General features: G+C 43.3%; 1 protein-coding gene and 1 pseudogene across 1 annotated transcript; both read right to left on the bottom strand.

The window, feature by feature from the left end:
• The window catches only part of LOC132885507 (splicing factor 3B subunit 2-like), a 92,136-nt pseudogene that overhangs the window by 1,871 nt on the left and 67,230 nt on the right, over nt 1-23,035 (bottom strand).
• LOC132890049 (uncharacterized) lies at nt 560-20,118 on the bottom strand (the record flags this gene model as incomplete). Its single annotated transcript, XM_060926852.1, has 3 exons — nt 560-920; nt 5,173-5,327; nt 19,564-20,118. Coding segments are annotated over 3 exons (1,071 nt in total), but the record flags the coding sequence as incomplete, so codon positions are not given.

Raw genomic sequence — 23,035 nt, 5'->3', positions numbered from 1 at the left:
GCAGACCGTTATGGGCTGTGAGCTCACCTGAGAATGGCAGATAGAGCTGGAACACTCATTCAATAGAGAACTTATCTGGCCATCCCTCCACACAGAACTTCTTTAGCTGCTGGAGAATGGTGTCGTTGTCCTGATGTGTCTGTATTTCTCTGAGTCTCTCTTCTGTCGCTGGCAGGCTTGCAATGACAGAATCAACATACAGGTTGAGTTCTTCCTCTTGCAGACCGTCTGCCATGTTGCTGACAGGAGCTCTGGATAGCACATCTGCAGTTGCGATGTTTTTGCCAGCCACATGTGAGATGGTATAGGAGAACCTCATTAGTCTCATGCGCAGATGCTGTATGCGTGATGGGAGTTCATCTAAGCTCTTGGAGTCCAGCAGGGGAACTAGAGGTTTGTGGTCAGTCTCAATATGGAAGCTTTTCCCTATAAGGAACTCACCAAACCTCTCACAGGCCCATGTTGAGGTGAGTACCTCCTTCTCGATCTGGGCGTATTGCTGTTCGGTGCTGCTGAGGGCTCTCGAAACATATGCCACTGGTTTCCATCCTGTGTCTGCCTACTGCTGGAGAAGTACGGTGCCCAACCCAAATGAGGATGAATCGGCAGAGACGAGTGTTTCAGCATTCGGGTCATACAGTGTCCGCCCTGTAGGTGACGTCAGTTCTGCTTTGATGTGATCAAAAGCCTGCTGCTGCTGTGGCCCCCAGGCCCACATGTTGGACTTTTTCAGTAGGTCTCTGAGGGGACGTGTTTTCTCCACCAAGTGAAACAGGAACTTCCCAAGATGGTTTGTCATCCCCAGAAAGCATCTCACCTTGCTGATGTTGTTTGGCTCCTTCATGGCTCTGACAGTGTTCACCTCATCAGAGTCTGCGCTGACCCCTGATGCCTTAATGACCTGCCCCAGGAACTTTATCCTGCTCTTTGAGAACTCACTTGCCTTTTAGTGTGACTAAAAAGCCAGACAGACTAAAAAGCTTTGGAAACTCCTTTTTTACAGTCTCTTTAGAGCTCAGGCTGATGTTCTCCACTCTAGCGACCAGCTGCAATGCTGTGGCAGCTATTCGGCCTTGCAGTGGCGCGCTCAGCCCTTTCACAACATAGATGTCCTCTGTGGTGCTCTTACTGTTCTTCCTGAGAGTGGCTGTGAACATGTCTTTTACCTTGAGATGTGTGCCTCCTGGCCCCTGCAGAATTTTTGTAGGCTTCACCAGCCTGCTGAATTGGCCCTGGGTGGACAGAGTTTCTGGAACTGCTGTGACATCCGCTCCAGGGTAGATTTTAAACACTGCATTGTGGTTGTCCACCTTTCTGTCTGTCATACATGGACTGGCCTTTGCCTCAGCTGACAGTAAGCCCAGGAATGTGACTTCATCATCATCATCCTCAGTCTCAGTAGCAACACTCACTTCATACAGTTTTTTTTTGTTCTGCACACTCTCGGGTTATGTCCCTTTTTTCTGCAGTGATTACACACTGCTTCTCTTGCTGGGCATTGTTGCCAGCTGTGCCCTTTTGTAGCTCCACATCTTTTGCATCATGTCTGTCTGTCCTGCAGTGCTTTCTTGCCTGTCTGTCTGTATTGTGGCTTGGTTTGTTTTGGCTGCACATCTCCACATTAGCACACGTGCACATGGTCAAGCTGTGTGTTGGAGATTTCTGCTTTAACTCTTTACCCCTTAAAGCAGTTGCTACAGCCACCCTTGTATATGTTTCTACTGTTCCCCCTTAGAACATAATCCAGCCACTGGGGATGCATAAGCGTACGCTTGGTGCCGGTACCAAGCCAGGATAAATTGGAGAGGGTTGCGTCAGGAAGGGCATCAGGCGTAAAACTGTGCCAAATCAAACATGCAGATTGAAAACAGAAATGCCATACTGGATCGGTCGGGGCCCGGGTTAACAACGACCACCTCTGGTACTGTTGGTCAACAGGGTGCCAGTGGAAAGTGTGCTACTGTTGCCCCAAAACAGAGGAGAAAGAGAGGGGGAGGCGTGTTAGGAAACAGCATGAAAGATGGAAGGGAAGGAGCTTAGAATTGAGGGTAGGAACACTGCATGTGGGAACATTGACTGGCAGAGCGAGAGAGTTAGTAGGTATGATGGAAAGAAGGAAGTTGGACGTTTTGTGTGTGCAGGAGATGAGGTGGAAAGGAAGCAAGGCCAAGAACATTGGAGGTGGATGTAAGTTGTTTTATTCTGGAGTTGATGGAAAGAGAAATGGTGTTGGTATTGTTTTGAGGGGGGAGTTGGTCAACAGTGTGATTGATGTGAAGAGGGTGTCAGATAGAGTGATAGGCATGAAGTTGGAGATTCAAGGAGTGTTAGGTCAATGTTGTGTGTGCGTACGCCCCACAGGTTAGATGTGAGAATGAAGAGAAAGAGTCTTTCTGGGAAAAGATGGATGAAGTTGTAGAAAGTATACCGAGGGAGGAGCGCATGTTGATAGGAGCAGATTTCAACAGACATGTTGGCGATGGAAACAGAGGAGATGAGGACATGATGGGCAGATATGGTGTAAGAGAGAGAAATTTAGAAGGGCAAATGGTGGTTGATTTTTCAAAGAGGATGAATTTGGCAATAGTCAGTACATACTTTGAGAAGAAAGAGCAGCACAGGGTGACGTTTAAGAGTGGAGGAAGATCTACACAGGTGGACTACATACTCTGCAGAAGGGGTAACCTGAAGGAGATTAGAGACTGTAAAGTGATGGCAGGGGAGAGTGTAGCTAGACAACGTTAAGTGGTCGTGTGCAGGATGAGCTTGAAAGTGAAAAAGAGGAAGCGTGAAATAGTGGAGCCAAAGATTGAGTGGTGAAAACTAAGGGGTTGAACATCAGAAGGAGTTTAGGGAAGAAACGAGACAAGCATTGAGTGATCATGGAATCTGCCAGAAGATTGGAATACTACTGCTGTACTAGTAAGAGAGGCAGCAAGGAAGGTGCTAGGGTGGTCATCAGGAAGGAGGAAGGAAGACAAGGAGACATGGTGGTGGAACAAAGAAGTGCAGGAAATTATAAAAGAGAAGAGGCTAGCAAAGAAGAATTGGGATGATCAGAGAGATGAGGAAAGCAGGCGGTTATACAGAGAGACAAGACAGAAGGCAAAAAGAGCAGTAGTGAAGGCGAAAGCAGATGCATACCAGGAGTTGTACGAAAGACTGGAGACCAAAGAAGGAGAGAAAGACCTGTACAGACTAGCTTGGCAGAGAAACAGGGAAGCGAGGGATGTACAGCAGGTAAGAGTGATGAAAGATGCAAATGGAAATGTGCTGACAAACAAAGAGAGTGTATTAAGAAGGTGGAAAGAGTACTTTGAGGATTTATTAAATGAGGAGAATCCAAGAGAGGAAAGGTCAGATTCATTGGAGACAGCAAATCAGGAAGCAGAGTTGGTTAGTAAGGATGAGGTGAGGGCAGCCATGAAAAGAATGAAGACTGGGAAAGCAGTCGGACCAGATGGTATCCCGATTGAGACTTGGAGATGTTTGGGTGAGATGGCTGTGGAGTTCCTAACGAGATTGTTTAATAAGATCCTAGAGAATGAGAAAATGCCAAATGAATGGAGAAAGAGTGTGCTAGTCCCAATATACAAAAATAAGGGAGATGTACAGAGCTGCAGTAATTACAGAGGGATAAAATCGATGAGCCACACCATGAAGCTATGGGAAAGGGTATTGGAGGCGAGATTGAGAAGAGAGGTAGCAATCTGTGAACAGCAGTACGGGTGTATGCCAAGGAAGAGCACGTCGGATGCAATTTTTGCTTTAAGAATGTTAATGGAGAAGTACAGAGAAGGCCAGAGAAAGCTACATTGTGTGTTTGTAGTCCTGGAGAAGGCATACGATAGAGTGCCGAGAGATGAGTTATGGTATTGTATGAGAAAGAGTGGCGTGAATAAGAAGTATATTAGAGTGGTGCAAAACATGTACAACCCCGAGTCCAAAAAAGTTGGGACAAAGTACAAATTGTAAATAAAAACAGAATGCAATAATTTACAAATCTCAAAAACTGATATTGTATTCACAATAAAACATAGACATATGTTTCATACAAAACTTTCGACATATCAAATGTTGAAAGTGAGACATTTTGAAATTTCATGCCAAATATTGGCTCATTTGAAATTTCATGACAGCAACACATCTCAAAAAAGTTGGGTCAGGGGCAATAAGAGGCTGGAAAAGTTAAAGGTACAAAAAAGGAACAGCTGGAGGACCAAATTGCAACTCATTAGGTCAATTGGCAATAGGTCATTAACATGACTGGGTATAAAAAGAGCATCTTGGAGTGGCAGCGGCTTTCAGAAGTAAAGATGGGAAGAGGATCACCAATCCCCCTAATTCTGCGCTGACAAATAGTGGAGCAATATCAGAAAGGAGTTCGACAGTGTAAAATTGCAAAGAGCTTGAACATATCATCATCTACAGTGCATAATATCATCAAAAGATTCAGAGAATCTGGAAGAATCTCTGTGCGTAAGGGTCAAGGCCGGAAAACCATACTGGGTGCCCGTGATCTTCGGGACCTTAGACGGCACTGCATCACATCAAGGGAGTAACTTTGATTTTGACATTGGTGGGGACACAAAAGCGATCTAAGGCAGAGCTTCCGGAAGGTGGTTTTTTTTTCCATTAGCAATCATAATTTCATGTCATGCAGATCTTATAGGTTAATGAGGGCAGCTGTGGCCTAATAGTTAGGGAGTTGGTCTTTGGATCCCAGGGTTGCAGGTTCAAATCCCACCCTTACCTCTCCCTACATCGCCATCTATGGCTGAAGTGCCCTTGAGCAAGGCACCTAACCCAACATTGCTTCAGGGACTGTAACCAGTACCAAAATAGTAACATTAAGTTGCTTTGGATAAAAGCGTCAGCTAAATGTAATGAAAGTCAAGGAGGCAACTTCAGAGTTCTCAGCTTTACTCATGCAGGATGTTAAGGGGTGCAAAAGTGCAACATACTGTCAATTAACATACATCAAGAACATTGAAACACATAACTACAACATGTAAGTACACGTAAATGTGTTGGTTACTGATACTCAAACATGAAGCTCTGATTTTAAAGCCACATGGGTGAAGCATTGTTATTCAGATCAACATCACACTAACAAACATTTGCCACAGTGGGGCTGAATCTCATGACTGACATATCCATCATTAACCTCACCTGTGAATTTCCAACCTCTCTTTCTGCTTCTCCATCTCCTCCAGCTGTGGATTCCCCTCCTCTACCTCCTCCATCCTCCCCTTCAGCCTCTGCTCCTCTTTCTCTTCCTCTACCTTCTCTGCACTGTCTTTAATCTCCTCCAGCTTCTCTGCTGTCTGTCACCTTACAAAAATGTTGATGCATGACATATGAACAGATTAGGGGTAGAATGACTGTAGAGTTTAATGGTAAGGTTGTAGCCTCAGCAAAAAGGGCTAGCCAAAAAGGACAAAATTATTACATAGACTATAATTTATTCCCCACAAAAACATGGATGCATAATATCACATGATCTTCTAGAATCTGATGATTTATTACTTTTACACCACACAATTCCTAATTTGTGTTTAAGCAGTCGTTCTGTCTGTTCCACAGAAATACATGAAAATAAGACTTAAAAACTTTAAGCATTTTTAGCATTAAGTATTGGTTTTTTTTTTTAATTCAATATCTGTCTTGTTTGACATGGGGGGGGGGTGTCTCAAAATTCACTGACTGCCTTATTGAGACACTCATAAATAGGTGCTACTGGTGGCATTTTCTATTCTGTAATTAAGCTCAAATTTAGTTAAAATGATATGTGGATATATAATTTAGTGATTGCCTATTATAGCATGATTATGATTACATTAGTATTGCATTTGTAGTATACTCCCCATTTTTTTGTCTTTTTGTTGCCCCTCCATTTTCCATATTATGTCTTTTTGTTGCCTGTTTCTGTGTTCGTAACGTGTTATGATTTTCACTGCAGATGTGCTTGTGACTTTTTATGTTCATGCTGCAGTTACCAATATTCGTCTGTAGGTGGCAGTAAAGGACCATGGATTTGTTGTATCTAGCCTAGTAGTAGTAGAAAGATGTCTCTGTAAAACGGTGAACGCAGCAGACTCAGCGGCTGTCACGCTGTTGATTCTGAAATGCAAGTCGCACGTCTGCATGGCCATGCAGTAGCCTACATCTGACTACTTACATTCTGTAAAACCATTAGGTCTATAAATTTAACATTCATTCATCGAGGATATTATCTAACACCAAGTTACATTGCTCCAGCATTCCTTTTCTCTGCAGCTATGCAGTAGCCTAGCTCTGATGCGTCCTGTCACGTTGCTAAACCTGCCTAAGGAGCCGCAGCAATACTTTTATGAAGGGTTTCCATACATCAAAAGGATTTTGTTGAGTTTTTAAAGCTCGACGGAAACCCTGCACTTACATTCTTGACTTTGAAGAAGAATGAACGAATGTCTCGTTTCTTGTGAGGGGGGCCGTCATCCATGATACTCAAGTCAGCATGCGAGTCGTAGGGCAAGCATGCATGGACATCAAAGTCCAGCTCAATTTGTAGGCTGATGGAGAGTGGGGGGTGCGTGGGGTAGGTCAGGTGTGTACATGTGAGATACGGGGGGTTGATGGGCGGGTAGTCACGGCTGCTGTGGGAAGTGTGCTGCTTTTACAGTAGATGGAGTGACAGCTGAGATAGCCAACCATGTAAGTTAGCAAGAAACAGGTAGCTAATCAGAGAATGTATATCTACGTTAGAGGGGGGATTATTAGCAGTGTCATACATTTAACCCTTTGTGTGCCATATAATCATTGCTCAGGTTAGGACATCGGTTTTATTGATCGTGATTACACAGTAGCGGCTGAATATTGGTAGGGACACGTCCCTAGCGTCCCTACCCAAAATTACGCCCTAGCATCACATACTACAGGCATGCTTCTGTATTGGAAATCACAAAATGGGTTCAGTAATATTTCCAGAGAACATTATCTGTGAACACAATTCACCGTGCCATCCGCCGTTGCCAGCTAAAACTCTATAGTTCAAAGAAGGAGCCGTATCTAAACATGATCCAGAAGCGCAGACGACTTCTCTGGGCCAAGGCTCATTTAAAATGGACTGTGGCAAAGTGGAAAACTGTTCTGTAGTCAGACGAATCAAAATTTGAAGTTCTTTATGGAAATCAGGGACGCCGTGTCATTCGGACTAAAGAGGAGAAGGACGACCCAAGTTGTTATCAGCGCTCAGTTCAGAAGCCTGCATCTCTGATGGTATGGGGTTGCATTAGTGCGTGTGGCATGGGCAGCTTACACATCTGGAAAGACACCATCAATGCTGAAAGGTATATCCAGGTTCTAGAGCAACATATGCTCACATCCAGATGACGTCTCTTACAGGGAAGACCTTGCATTTTCCAACATGACAATGCCAAACCACATACTGCATCAATTACAGCATCATGGCTGTGTAGAAGAAGGGTCCGGGTACTGAACTGGCCAGCCTGCAGTCCAGATCTTTCACCCATAGAAAACATTTGGCGCATCATAAAACGGAAGATACGACAAAAAAGACCTAAGACAGTTGAGCAACTAGAATCCTACATTAGACAAGAATGGGTTAACATTCCTATCCCTAAACTTGAGCAACTTGTCTCCTCAGTCCCCAGATGTTTACAGACTGCTGTAAAGAGAAAAGGGGATGTCTCACAGTGGTAAACATGGCCTTGTCCCAACTTTTTTGAGATGTGTTCTCATCTCATTATCTCTAGCCGCTTTATCCTGTTCTACAGGGTCGCAGGCAAGCTGGAGCCTATCCCAGCTGACTACGGGCGAAAGGCGGGGTACACCCTGGACAAGTCGCCAGGTCATCACAGGGCTGACACAGAGACACAGACAACCATTTACACTCACATTCACACCTACGGTCAATTTAGAGTCACCAGTTAACCTAACCTGCATGTCTTTGGACTGTGGGGGAAACTGGAGCACCCGGAGGAAACCCACGCGGACATGGGGAGAACATGCAAACTCCGCACCGAAAGGCCCTCGCCAGCCACGGGGCTCGAACCCGGACCTTCTTGCTGTGAGGCGACAGCGCTAACCACTACACCACCGTGCCACCCCCTGAGATGTGTTATGAAATTTAAAAATCACTTAATTTTTCTCTTTAAATGATACATTTTCTCAGTTTAAACATTTGATATGTCATCTATGTTCTATTCTGAATAAAATATGGAATTTTGAAACTTCCACATCATTACATTCCGTTTTTATTTACAATTTGTACTTTGTCCCAACTTTTTTGGAATCGGGGTTGTATGAGAACAGTGATACAGCAGTGAGGTGTGCAGTTGGAACAACTGAATGGTTCAAGGTGAAGGTGGTACTCCATCAAGGATCTGCTTTGAGCCCTTTTTTGTTTGCCATAGTGATGGATAGCTTGACGGACAAAGTGAGGCAAGAGTCACCATGGAATATGATGTTTGCAGATGATATTGTGATATGTGGTGAAAGTAGAAAGGAGGTTGAATTGGGTTTGGAGAGATGGAGGGATGCATTGGAACGAAGAGGAATGAAGGTGAGCAGTAGCAAAACAGAATGCATGTGCATCAATGAGAATGGGGATGAGAGTGTAGTGAAGATGCAAGGAGTAGACGTAAAGAAAGTTGGTGAATTCAAGTACCTGGGGTCAACTGTGCAGGAAAATGGGGGCTGTGATAGTGAGGTGAGAAAGAGAGTCCAGGCAGGGTGGAGCAGTTGGAGAAGGATTTCGGGAGTCATTTGTGATAGGAAAGTCCCAGCAAAAGTAAAAGGTAAGATGTATGAGACAGTAATGAGACCAGCTGTGATGTATAGATTGGAGACCGTACCCTTAATGAAGAGACAGGAGGCAAAGTTGGAAGTGGCGGAGTTGAGGATGTTAAGGTTTGCGATGGGAGTGACAAGGTTGGACAGGATAAGGAACGAGCACATCAGAGGGACAGCACATGTGGAGAGCTTGGGAATTAAGCTAAGAGAGATGAGACTGAGATGGTATGGGCACATCCTGAGAAAAGATGCAGAGCATGTGGGAAGGAGAATGTTGAGGATGGAGCTGCCAGGCAAATGAAAACTAGGAAGGCCAAAGAGGAGATACATGGATGTGGTGAGAGAGGACATGAAAGTGGCAGGTGTGGTAGAGAAGGATGCGGAAGACAGGGAGCAATGGAGACGAAAGATCCGCTGTGGCGACCCCTAATCGGGAGCAGCCAAAAGAAGACTGCACTCTTTTTGTTACTGTCTGTTCCTGACTCTTTTCTATCTGTGAGCTGCTGGAACATGTCAATTTCCCCACCGAGGGATGGATAAATCTTAAGTTTTGAGACTCTCCACGACACTGTAAGATGAACTTTCTTATCAACACTCCTAAATAACATGAGAGTAAAATGAGTGAATAGTTTTCGGGCCAAGGTCACTCACAGGCGGACCGCGGATCGATAACCGATCAATTAGCTATTGAGAATTATTCCATTTTGACGGAGAGTTTTTATTTTAACTGGTGCAGCTTTTCTTGCCTTTACGGCACTGGTTTAGTTGCCCAGGAAACTCATAAACCAGTTACATATGTTGATAAATCATCTCACGTGATGCGATTCAGCCAATCAAATCTGTGCAGTTCTCGGGTCAAGGCTGCGAGTCAGTGGCTGAATTCCAAACCGCTGTGCTGAGCACAAAGTGCACTACATAGGGCATGCAAACCTGATCTTCGGAGTGCACTTATCTAGGGAGCATGAAGAAAAAAAAGAACCACGGCTCTTCTCCTACCCCAATTAAAAAAAAAAACCTCCTCAGCTTTCCAAAAGCATCTCAGGGAACACTATAGATGGGTTTCATGTGCCGTATGCACACTAAAAGAGGCGCGTGAAAAAAACAAATTCAGTGTTGTTTACATCCGGGTTGTTGAAGTTATTGTTCTGTTGGTGTTTATCATTTATTTTACCAGACGAGAAGTAAAACTAGAGCAGGGTGAACTGGACGAAAACGGTGGCGGCGGTTGGTGACAACTGGGCTGGGAATGGTCTGGAGTTAGGTAGTGACGTACTAGGAAGTGAGGGTGAGGGAATGGAGGAGTCAGGTAGGAGTGGGGAAACAGGTAGTGTGTTTTCTTTGGATGAAGTAGGGCTTGCGGCGAGGAGAAATCACAAACAAAAAAACCCAAGTTGTATGGAGGATAGTTATTGTGAGGAAGGAAAAAAAGCAAGAGTTGAGAGGAAAGGAGCCGAGTATAAAGTTTTGGTGAAACTGCTAAAAGAAGGGACGAACTTCGATGACTGGAGCCCGGCTCTGCTAACGGTAGCATTAAAGAAGGCGTTTGGTGAGGTGAGTGCCAAAAAGATTAGAAGTGGACTGTTGATGAAGTGCAAGGATGAGGAACAGCAAAAGCGCGCAATTAAGGTAAACAAATTAAATGGCTTTGAAGTCAAATGCACAGTGGCGTATGACAGGAGACTGGTGAGAGGGGTGATCTCTGGCATTCCACTATCTGAATCGGTAGATGTTGTGAAAGAAAGTATCACCAATGTTAGGGTGAAAGAAGCAAAGAGACTGAAAACCAAACGTGATGGGGTGTTAACCGACAGCCTTTCCATTATGCTTGCATTTGATGAACCTGAACTTCCCAGAAGAGTGCTGTTGGGATATATGAGCTATGATGTGAGGCTATACGTTCCCACTCTGCTTAGGTGCTATAAATGCCAAAGATTTAGCCATGTAGCAGCCGTCTGCAAGAGTAAACAAAGATGCAGTAAATGCAGTGAGGGAAACGAATATGGACAATGTGATAAGGATGCTAAATTGAAATGCTGTAATTGTGGGGGAGAACACAGTTCTGCATATAAAGGCTGTGAAGTGAGCTAAAGGATGCAGGAGGTGCAGCGGGTTAAAGCTACTCAAGGATTGACGTATGCAGAAGCAACGAAGTCGGTGAAAAGGGTGGTAACTAATTCAAACACACCAGAAGTCAGAGAGAGGAAACAGTGCAAAAAGTGTGAGGTCATTACTGAAGATACAATGATTGTTTCCAAGAGTGACTTTGTTTTGTTTATAGGTACAGCTATCAACTGCACTGCGCAAGTTGACAGCCGCACTGAAAAACTACAAATCATTGTCAAAGCAGCCAAGAGGTTTTTGAATATTAAAGAAGACATGCAATGGGAATCAGTCAGGGACGCCCTGAACCTGGCTGAAAGCATTAGTCAATATCAAGGATGTCGTGGTGGATCTGGATAATGGGATTGACCATATTGCAATGGAATGCCAGGAGCTTGATAGCAAATGGTCAAGAATTTAAAAATTATGTTGACTGTATCAAACCTGGTGTCATATGCATTCAGGAAACCTGGCTAATCCCAAAATTGGATTTTAGTATCAAAGGATACTCCTCAGTTAGGAGAGATAGGGAAAATGGCAGGGGCGGGGGAATTGTAACATTAGTACAAAAAGGTATCCAATTTAGGGAAATCAAAAGGGGGAAGGAGTTGGAATATTTAGTATTAGAGGTCTGGACGGGTAAAGAAAGTATGATGATTATACATTTCTACAACCCCTGTAGGCAGTTGGATTTGGGCCAGTTGGGAGAAATTTGGGAGGGCACAAAAGGCAGAGTAATGTGGTGTGGCGACTTTAACGCCCATAGTATACTGTGGGGAGATAGGACCGATGGAAATGGGGATGTACTGTTAGAATTTATGGATGGGGAAGGGGTAGTTTGCTTAAATGATGGGTCAGGGACTAGATATGATATGGCAGGAGGATCAGAGTCAGCGATTGACCTCACGTTAGCCACAGCAACATTGGCAGAAAAGTGTGAATGGGAGGTACTGAAGGATCACTGTGGGCAGTGATCATTTCCCGATACGGATTCAAATAGGTATTGAAGTAGCAGTTGAGCGAGAAACTTTAGCTGAAAAATGGGTCTTGCAGAAAGCTGAGTGGGAGAAATTTAGAGAGGTTAGTGATGATATGCTGGCAGATATAGATATAAGCACAGATGTTGAAACACTAAGCTTGAACATTACTGCTGGTATACTTAGTGCTGCAGTGTCCACCATTCCAAGGACTAAGCCTAGAGAACTAGGAAAGATAGTTCCTTGGTGGAATAATGAGTGCAGGCAAGTAGTAAAGGGACGAAACAAAGCATTTAAGGTACTGAAAAGAACGCATAATTTTCAGGACTTAATTGAGTATAAAAAAGCGCAAGCAACTGTGAGGAGGACTGTAAGAACGGCCAAGAGGGAATACTGGAGACAATTTTGTGATTCAGTGGGCTGTGACACCCCAGTGGAGAAAGTTTGGGGCATGATAAGGAAAATGAAAGGGAGTGGGAAAGAATATGGCTATCCTGGGCTGATGGATGGTCAAAATATTGTCACTACTAGTAGTGGTAAAGCAGAGGTAATAGCTAAGACACTGAGTATGGTACATAGCTCAGATAATCTTAGCCCAAGGGAAAAGGCAGCAAGAGCTGAAACAGTGAGGAAATTCCAAATTAATACAGAGAGTGTAGGTATACTTGAGCAGGAGCTGGATATGTTATTTACGATGACAGAGCTGAATAATGCACTTAGGAAGTTGGGCAAATCTTCTCCTGGAGGTGACAGGATTTGCTATGCTATGCTGGAGAATCTATCTGGCAAAGGGAAGGAAATACTTCTCTCTCTGTATAATAAGGTTTGGGAAGAAGGAAGAATTCCAAAAGGATGGAAGGAATCCATAATTGTCCCCATCAAGAAACCTGGCAAGGACTCGCAGATTCCAAGTAATTATAGACCCATAGCCCTTACCTCTCAAATGGGAAAGACTATGGAGAGAATGGTTAATGATAGACTAACATACATTGTTGAATCTGCAGGCTTACTCAAACACTATCAGAGTGGTTTTAGAAGGGCTAGGAGCACTGTGGATCCTCTAATCATGCTGGAGGATGCTGTGAGGAGAGCACAGGCGAATAAGGAATCCGTAGTGGCTGTCTTTTTTGACCTCGAAAAGGCATATGATTTAATGTGGAAGGACGGCCTACTGATTAAACTGCACCAAATGGGGCTCAGGGGCAGAGTGCATGCATGGGTTAAGGAGTTTCTGACTGACAGGAGAATAATGGTGAGGATAAATGGGGTAATGAGTAAGCAGTATATTACAGAGAATGGAATTCCACAAGGGAGCATTATTAGCCCATTATTGTTCTCATTAATGATTAATGGTATTTTCAAAGATGTGGAGGGTTTTGTTGAAGTTGCATTATTTGCAGATGATGGCGCCTTATGGAAGAGAGGGAGAAATGTGGATTTTGTGACGAGCAAGATCCAACAAGCAGTGCATCTAGTAGATGACTGGGCTACCCAGTGGGGATTCAGAATCTCCATTGACAAAACCAAAATAATGATCTTCTCAAGAAAGAATCGTATCAAGGATATTCCTGTTAAAATTTCTGGAAGGGAGCTGGAAAGAGTAAATTCATTCAAATACTTGGGTATTTGGTTTGATCAAAAGCTTACATGGATTCAACATATCCAAACAATAGTGGATAGAAGCAAAAAAGTGCTAAATGTGATGAGATGCTTGTGTGGAACGGAATGGGGAGCAAGCAGGCCTGCGCTGAGAACTATATATATTGGTTTAATCAGATCTATTTTTGATTATGGGAGTATGGTTTATGGGTCTGCATCCAAAACATTATTGAAAAAACTTGATGTTATACAGCATCAGGCATTAAGAATCTGCTGTGGAGCTATCAGAACCACGCCAGTTGCAGCCATCCAGGTGGAAATGGGGGAAGCACCTTTGTGTCTCAGAAGAGAACAGCTAGCTGTTGTATATTGGGCAAACTTGAGGGGGCATTGTGCCAATCACATGAGTCAGGCAGTTTTGCAGCAATGTCAGGAGCGGCGAAGCACTAAGATAGGGAGCTTTGGTTGGAGCATTAAGGATACAGTGACAAAAATGGGCCTCTCAGAACTAAAATTAAGTCCCGCAATACCACTTCCTGCTGTTCCGCCATGGACTTTTGAAGAACTTGATGTTGACTTGGGTATACTGGAAAATAAGAACCAAGATGATATTGACAAATATTGGGTGCAGAGTTATCTAATGGAGAGGTATGAGGATTGTCTGAAAATATTCACAGATGCATCGAAACAAACAGATAGTAGAGTTGGGGTGGGATATGTCATTCCTACATTGAAACATGTAGAAGGGAAAAGAATCACTGATGACCTGGCAGTATACTCAGGGGAATTGATAGCTGTGTGGCTGGCTTTACAGTGGGTTGAGGAGAAAAGACCAAGGAAGGTAGTGGTGGCGTCAGACATTCAGCGCTGATCACCATCAAAACTGGACAATCAGAAACCAGGCAAGATATTGTCCTGGAAATTGTACTTCTTGCAAGTAATCTAATGAAGTCAGGGGTTGGCATTACCTTTGTGTGGGTGCCAGCTCATATAGGAGTTTTGGGGAATGACAAGTGTGCAAAAAATTTTGGGGGCTGACAAGTGTGCAAAAAAAGCGACTGAACATCCAAGCATAGATATGGCAGTAAACTTCAGTAAAGCAGAAGTGAAAAGTATGGTGAAACGCAAAGTAAAAGGAGAGTGGCAAATGTTGTGGGAGGATGGGCTGACTGGCAGACAGTTTTATTACATTCACAAAAAAGTAGGAGTACTTAGGCCTACAAGCAGGAGCAGGAGAGAGGAGAATGTATTTTCAAGGATGAGATTTGGACATGCCAGTTTGAATAGTAATCTACATCGAATACAGAAACATGCTGATGGTAACTGTGTTTACTGTGGTTATCCAGAAACTGTAGATCATGTTTTTATACAATGCCCAAGGTATCAGGAAAACAGGCAAAGTCTAATAGAACAGTTAGAGAGAGAAAAGATTCAATTTAATTTGCAAGATATTTTACAAAGGAGTACTGGAGAGGTTTGTTTAAATTTTGTTTTTAGATTCCTGAAGAACACAGGACTGTTTCATAGAATTTAGAAGAACAATTTAATTTTTTTTTTCTTTTTCCTCATATTATTTTGTATTTCCTTGTTAGGGTTAGACTTCAGATTCATACCCCAGTCCAGCTGGTGGCGGTAATGCACCATTAACGTTAGTTTGCCAACCGCCATAAAACCTAAAGAAGAAGAAGAAAACTAGAGCAGTCTGAGTAATCTATCAAATCCCTGCAGGATCGCATCCTTTTCAGCAAAACTGGTACCGACTTTGGCTCCGTGCAATAAACCGGGAAAACTGGACCGAGACACAAATTAAAAATGCCCGTGTTTGCAGTATTTTATATCAAATCAAATCAAGTTTATTTGTACAGCGCTTTTAACAATAAACATTGTCGCAAAGCAGCTTTACAGAATTTGAACGACTTAAAACATGAGCTAATTTTATCCCTAATCTATCCCCAATGAGCAAGCCTGTGGCGACGGTGGCAAGGAAAAACTCCCTCAGATGACATGAGGAAGAAACCTCGAGAGGAACCAGACTCAAAAGGGAACCCATCCTCATTTGGGCAACAACAGACAGCCTGACTATAATATTAACAGTTTTAACAGGTATAACCCTCAACTGTCCTCATGGGGCCGTCCTTCACAGGAGTGGGGCGATAAAACTCCGACCAGACACAGGGCACCAGGATGGATCAAGCAGGTCCGAGGGGCAGAAGAGGCCAGCATCTCAATCCCAGGATCAACATGTAACTCAGAGGGACAGATGGGGGGGGGGGGAGAGAGAGAGAGAGAGAGAAAGAAAACACGTTGTTAGGTATGCCCTAAAAATGACAAGTATTAAATCTGTGTGGTAGGCTCGCAGAGACGAGAGTCTTTACATCAGGCATGACGCACAATGGCATGTTAATATGGTAAAAAATATATCATGACCTGCTCTGGCTGGATGCTTGATTGGGTGATGGGAGCACACTCCTCAGCAATGATGAGATGCAGATGGGACCCTTAGGCCTGGCCAAGACAATTCAGTTACATTTCACCGGGTCTGGGACATGCGACAGAATGTCTGACGGCCGATTCCCTGCAGGCTACGATAGCCAGTCGAGGTCCCCACCGTCTCCACCAAAAGATTTCCTGTTGACTCCATGTAACTCAGAGGGACAGATTTGGGGTGGGGGGGGGGGGGGGAGAGAAAGAAAACACAGGTGGTTAGGTATGCCCAATGTCACCTGAATAAGTAGGAACAGTATACATATTGCACCGAGTACAAGCAGGGACTCCGGCAACTAACTATGACAGCATAACTAAAAGGAGAGAGCCAGAAGGTAACACAGGCATGAGGGAGCCCCGGGACATAAAGCAGCCAGCCACTGCACCATCAACAAACTCGAGTGAGCAAGCAAGTGGGGACTGACAGCATCCATACATCCCAGTTTACCAAAACACTCTATGTCTGAGGACCCTCCAGATCTACTCCTTTACCTCATAAACACCATTAACAAAAGGCTTGACTAAACAGATATGTTTTCAGCCTAGACTTAAATGCTGAGACTGTGTCTGATTCCCGAACATTACTTGGAAGGCTGTTCCATAACAGTGGGGCTTTGTAAGAAAAGGCTCTGCCCCCTGATGTAGCCTTCACTATACGAGGTACCAGCAGATAGCCTGCACCTTTTGATCTAAGTAGGCGTGGCGGGTCATAGAGGAGCAGAAGTTCACTCAGGTACTGTGGTGCGAGACCATTTAGTGCTTTAAAGGTCAATAGTAGTATTTTATAATCAATACGAAATTTGATTGGGAGCCAATGCAGTGTGGATAAGACAGGCGTGATGTGGTCATATTTTCTAGTTCTAGTAAGGACTCTTGCTGCGGCATTTTGAACTAACTGGAGCTTGTTTATGCACTTATTGGAACATCCAGACAGTAAGGCATTACAATAATCCAACCTGGAGGTAACAAAAGCATGGACTAGTTTTTCTGCATCATGCAATGACATTAAATTTCTTATCTTTGCAATATTTCTGAGATGAAAGAAAGCTATCCGGGTGATGTTATCAATGTGAGTTTCGAATGAAAGACTGGGGTCAATAATCACTCCGAGGTCTTTTACTGCTGCACGTGAAGAAACAGAAAGGCCATCCAGAGTTACTGTGTAATCAGAAAACTTACTTCTAGCTGTATGTGGTCCTAGCACAAGTACTTCAGTCTTGTCAGAGTTAAGCAGAAGGAAATTTATAAGCATCCAGTGTCTAATGTCCTTAACACATTCCTCAATTTTATTAAGCTGGTGTCTCTCATCAGGTTTTGCAGAGACATACAACTGTGTGTCATCAGCATAACAGTGGAAACTAATACAATGTTTACGAATAATATCGCCCAGAGGTAACATATATAGAGAAAAAAGCAGTGGACCCAAGACAGAACCTTGTGGAACACCAAACTTTACCTCGGTACGTCTAGAAATATCACCATTTATATCGACATACTGATAACGATCAGTTAGATAAGACCTGAGCCAGGAGAGGGCCATTCCCTTAACTCCCACAACATTTTCTAGTCTATCCAGAAGAATGGAATGATCAATGGTATCAAATGCTGCACTAAGGTCAAGCAACACAAGTAGCGAGACACAGCCCTGATCAGACGCCAACAGTAGGTCGTTTACTACTTTAACCAGTGCTGTCTCTGTGCTATGATGAGGTCTAAATCCTGACTGATACATTTCATGGATGTTATTCCTATGTAAATATGAGCATAACTGCTGTGCCACAGCTTTTTCAAGGATCTTGGAGATAAAGGGGAGGTTTGATATTGGCCGATAATTGGACAGCTGACAGGGATCAAGGTCAGGTTTTTTAATCAGGGGTTTGATAACTGCTAGTTTAAAGGATTTGGGTACATAGCCAATCATAAGAGAAGAATTTATTATTTTTAGAAGCGGTTCAATTACTCCAGGCATTATCTGTTTGAATAGATGTGTCGGTAAGGGATCTAGTACGCAAGTTGAGGCTTTTGATGTAGAGATTAATGAAAGTAATTCAGTTTCTTTTAGGGGAGTAAAACATTCTAACTGATGATCTGATACAGTTATATTGTTAACTACAAGGTCACTTTCATTGTCTAACCTTAAATTAGTAGTTTGAATTTTTTGTCGGATATTCTCAATTTTGTCATTAAAAAAATTCATGAAGTCGTTGCTACTACATACTGCAGGTGTGCATGTGTTGATAGTGGACTTATTCCTGGTTAATTTTGCTACAGTATTAAATAGGAATCTAGGATTATTTTTGTTATCTTCTATTAGGGAGGAGAGATATGTTGATCTCGCAGCACTAAGAGCTTTTCTATACTTCAGGAAGCTCTCCTTCCACGCCAATTTGAACACTACCAATTTTGTTTGATGCCATTTACGTTCCAATTTTCGAGTGGTCTGTTTTAATGTGCGAGTGTCATCATTATACCAGGGTGCTAATTTTTTGTCTCTGACCATTTTCCTTTTTAGAGGAGCTACATTATCTAAAGTATGGCGGAATGTTGACTCTAAGCATTCAGTTGCCTGATCGAGTTCTGCAGGGGCTGACAGTGACCCAATCAAAGTTGACAGCTCTGGGAGATCATTTATAAAGCTCTGTGCAGTAGTTGACGTGAAAGTACGTTTAATACAGTAGCGTGGTGAGGTGCATATATTATTACTCAGACATATTTTGAATGAGATGAGACAATGATCTGAGATAACTTCAGACTGTGGAAGTATGACTATATTGTCTACGTTTAATCTGAATGTTAGTATTAGATCAAGGGTGTGACCACCATTATGGGTCGGTCCTATGACATTCTGCTTAATCCCGACTGAATCTAAGATGGACACAAACGCTGTTTTTAAAGGGTCTTCTGGGTTATCAAAGTGAATATTAAAATCTCCGACAACTAAAGCTTTGTCTAAGGAAATAACCAGATCTGAGATAAAATCTGCAAATTCAGAAAGAAACTCAGAATATGGCCCCGGGGGCCTGTAAATAATAAGCAATGGAATTAACTGGGTAGACTTATTTTTCGAGGCTACATACATTATATGAGTATGAAGAACTTCAAATGTATTAAATTTATAACCAGGTTTGTGTGTTACACCTAGATAATCGTTATAAATAACCGCGACGCCTCCTCCTCTGCCAGTTAGACGAGGCTGGTGTATATAACTGTATCCAGGAGGACTCGCTTCATTTAATGCTATATATTCATTTGGCTTAATCCATGTTTCTGTTAAACACAGTACATTAAACTCCTGATCAGTAATGAGTTCATTAACCATTAGCGCTTTAGATGTAAGAGATCTAATATTTAATAGCCCCACCTTTAGATCAAAGGTGCTGGCAGCAGCTGTACAGTCAGTCTGATCTAATTTTATATTGATTAGGTTACTGGAACAAACTCTCTGAAAATTTCTACCTTTTTGTTGAGCTCGGGGAACAGACACAGTCTCGATGTAGTGGGCCCTGAGTGACGACTCTGTGCAGCTAGCAGACAGTCGGTTTAGCCTGTTCGTCTGCTCCCTGGCCTTGGCTCTGGATTGTCAGAAATTAACTAGGCCTGTTCTGAGACTATGACCTATGCTGCAGGAAATGAGAGCAGCACCTTCCCGAGTGGGATGGATACCGTCCCGCCCTAACAGGCCAGCAGTGCCCTCAAAATTAGCCCAATTATCTATAAAGCCCACACTGTTTTCAGAGCACCACCTGGACAGCCAGCAGTTCAGCGACCATAACCTGCTGTAAGCTACATCGCCACGCCACATTGGGATGGGGCCAGAGCATACTACAGCATCGGACATCGCCTTCGCTAATTTTAACACCTCTACAAAGTTACTCTTAGTAACCTCAGACTGACGAAGGCGTATATCATTAGCTCCTGCATGGATAACTATCTTTGAGAACCTGTGCTTGCCTAGGACCCTAAGATTACCTGCTATGTCCGGCGCCCTGGCTCCCGGTATACACCTGACTAAAGCTGCTGGTGCCCCTAAAGGCTGAGCTAATTTCACGTGCCGTATGATAGAGTCCCCTATAACCAGAGCTCTTTCAGGTTTCTCAGTGGGTGCATCACTAAGGAGAGCAAACCTGTTCGACACGTGACGCGGAGAGGAGTGGTGCTCCCGTGGGCGAGCCTCAGCGGTAGCTTTGGCTCTACGCTTATGCCGCCGAGCCGTCACCCATTCGCCCCGCTGTAAGGGCTCTAATGCCGGAGTTGGGGGATTGCTAACTCCACCTAGGGCGTCCAGACTTTCCCTAACAGAAACTACACTGTTCTCACGCTCACTAACCTGCTCTAAAGCCTGGACACGCACTTCTAGCACTGAAATCTTCTCCGTCAGAGAGCTAACTAATCTGCACTTATCACAAGTAAAGCTAATAGAGCTATCGCTAGTGACGGAGGAAGAATGACTAAACATCCTGCACTCAGCACACTGAACAGGCTGAAGGGGTGCCATGATGAAAAGATTCACGTACCTTAAATGAAGATCTGTTGATATTAAAGCAGATCAGATGGCCTCCGCTTGTGGACTTTACACAGGAGGAGAAAAAAAGAAAGCTTCCGGTCTCGGCGTTCTTCCGAAAAAAGAAAGAGAAAAAACCGGAAAAAAAACCGGAAAAAGGAAAGCGAAAGTGAAAAGTACAAAAATGAAAGCGACAGTATAATAAAAATGAAGACGATACTGGAAATTTATTTATAGAAAAAAAGTTAAAAAAGGATTAGTAATTAACGCCGGCACTCGCGGGAAAAAGGACTCGGCGCGAACAACTCCGGTGTTATATCCGGTGAAGTTTTCAGTGTAGTTTAATACAGATCTAATAAGTAACAGTGAAGTTGTTGTGAATGTAGCGATGCCTCAGCTTTCAGTAAGAGAGAGAAATTCCGCCGAACCCCATCTGTTATTACAGCATTAATACAGACCTAAACCTGTGTAGGTGATATTAGAGGAATATTACAGGACCCTGGCTGTTAAAATGCTAAATTCCCTTGACTCCTGCTGGAACACTTCACAGACTGAACATGTCCATAAAGGACATAATTATATGCGTCCAAAGACTGAAGCTTTCTTTAGTAAAAGCGCTGGGTTTGTCAGTGAGCTGTGTGTATATTTGGCCACTTGCTAATATCACTAGAACACTTGGCATTAGCAGCTGTGTGCGGATCTGAAGCTGCTCACCTCAACTTAATGTCTTTAAATAAGCCGCAGTGGCAGGTGAAAGCCTGTTTAAGTACTTTAAACTATTTAAGGTACGATTCATTTTATTTACTCTTGCGTGAAAAATCAATGCAATGTCCGGTAAGTGCACAAGTAAACATGTCAAAACCGGAAGCTTCTTTTGCCTCCATGCTGTGCGCGCAACTGCGTGATTAAGGCAATGGGAGGCAACTGGTCTTTCCTCAAGAGCAGAAAAAGGAACAGAACGGACAAGGAGGATAACAGGAGCAAACGCAAGAACATTGTCATTCCCTACATTTCTGGTCTATCTGAGAAACTCAGGAGGATCTTCTACAAACACAGCATTCCGGTACATTTCAGACCCAGTAACACCCTGAAGCAGAAACTGGTCCACCCTAAGGACAGATTAGCCAGACACAAACAGGACAGCGTACTGTATGCCATTCAGTGCAGTGAGGAATGCAGGGAAGAATTACAAATAATGAAAGAAAATGCTGTTCCGAATGGTGATGATACACGGGGCAACTTTTTGGGCAATGTTGCCGAGCAAAGTTGCTGGCAACGGGCAACTAGGTGAGACACAGGGCAACTTTTCAGGGCAACAACAGTTAGCAACGGCAGTTTACAGTTAGCTAAAAAAAATCGATGTCTTAATTTTTGCTGTGACCATTTAATCAAGCTGTCTGTTGTTTTTTAGAGCTTTGGTGAGGTAAATTCCTCCATATAGAATATTAAAATAACAACTTACCGGCGTAAAAACAGATGAGGAGTCTCTTCACTCCACTGACACTGATGGTGATGATACACGGGGCAACTTTTTGGGCAATGTTGCCGAGCAATGTTGCTGGGCAATTGCGTTTTGACTCTTTTCTATTGAGATTGGGCAACATTGCTTCTTTCTGAATGGTTTTGATAATCTCTGGCAACTTTTTGAGATAAGCCAATCAGAATGCGAGTATCGAGTCATGTGACCTCCGGTGAGGTTCGGATCAGAAATTTCAAACAAATATGGCGGCCGCTCAGTGTCAGTGGAGTGAAGAGACTCCTCATCTGTTTTTACGCCGGTAAGTTGTTATTTTAATATTCTATATGGAGGAATTTACCTCACCAAAGCTCTAAAAAACAACAGACAGCTTGATTAAATGGTCACAGCAAAAATTAAGACATCGATTTTTTTTAGCTAACTGTAAACTGCCGTTGCTAACTGTTGTTGCCCTGAAAAGTTGCCCTGTGTCTCACCTAGTTGCCCGTTGCCAGCAACTTTGCTCGGCAACATTGCCCAAAAAGTTGCCCCGTGTATCATCACCATGAGCGGCCGCCATATTTGTTTGAAATGTCTGATCCGAACCTCACCGGAGGTCACATGACTCGATACTCGCATTCTGATTGGCTTATCTCAAAAAGTTGCCAGAGATTATCAAAACCATTCAGAAAGAAGCAATGTTGCCCAATCTCAATAGAAAAGAGTCAAAACGCAATTGCCCAGCAACATTGCTCGGCAACATTGCCCAAAAAGTTGCCCCGTGTATCATCACCATAAAAGCACTAAAGATGCTCCGAATTTGATCTAAAACTATTCAAAGGTAAGGTGGAGTTGTGATTTATCGATTTCAAAACAAAGTATTTTATGTGAGTCGGCGTAGATAAGTGACAAGTCTGCGCTGTGACTTTATTACATTTGCGTAACACTTTTGAAGATTGAAAGAAATAATTTTTAATATGATTTATTTTTTAGAATAATCACCTGTGTATTGATACTAAAACAATTATCTGTCTCAGGTTCAGTGGATATCGTGATTATTACACATATGGGCCACTTTTTCCACAGAATAAAAACATATATTCTATTCCCGTCTAGTGGGTT

This window comes from Neoarius graeffei, chromosome 1 (assembly GCF_027579695.1).
Source record: "Neoarius graeffei isolate fNeoGra1 chromosome 1, fNeoGra1.pri, whole genome shotgun sequence".
Lineage (NCBI taxonomy): Eukaryota > Metazoa > Chordata > Actinopteri > Siluriformes > Ariidae > Neoarius > Neoarius graeffei.
Note: the sequence above shows the minus strand (reverse complement) of the source record. Positions and strands in the feature narration are given on the sequence as shown.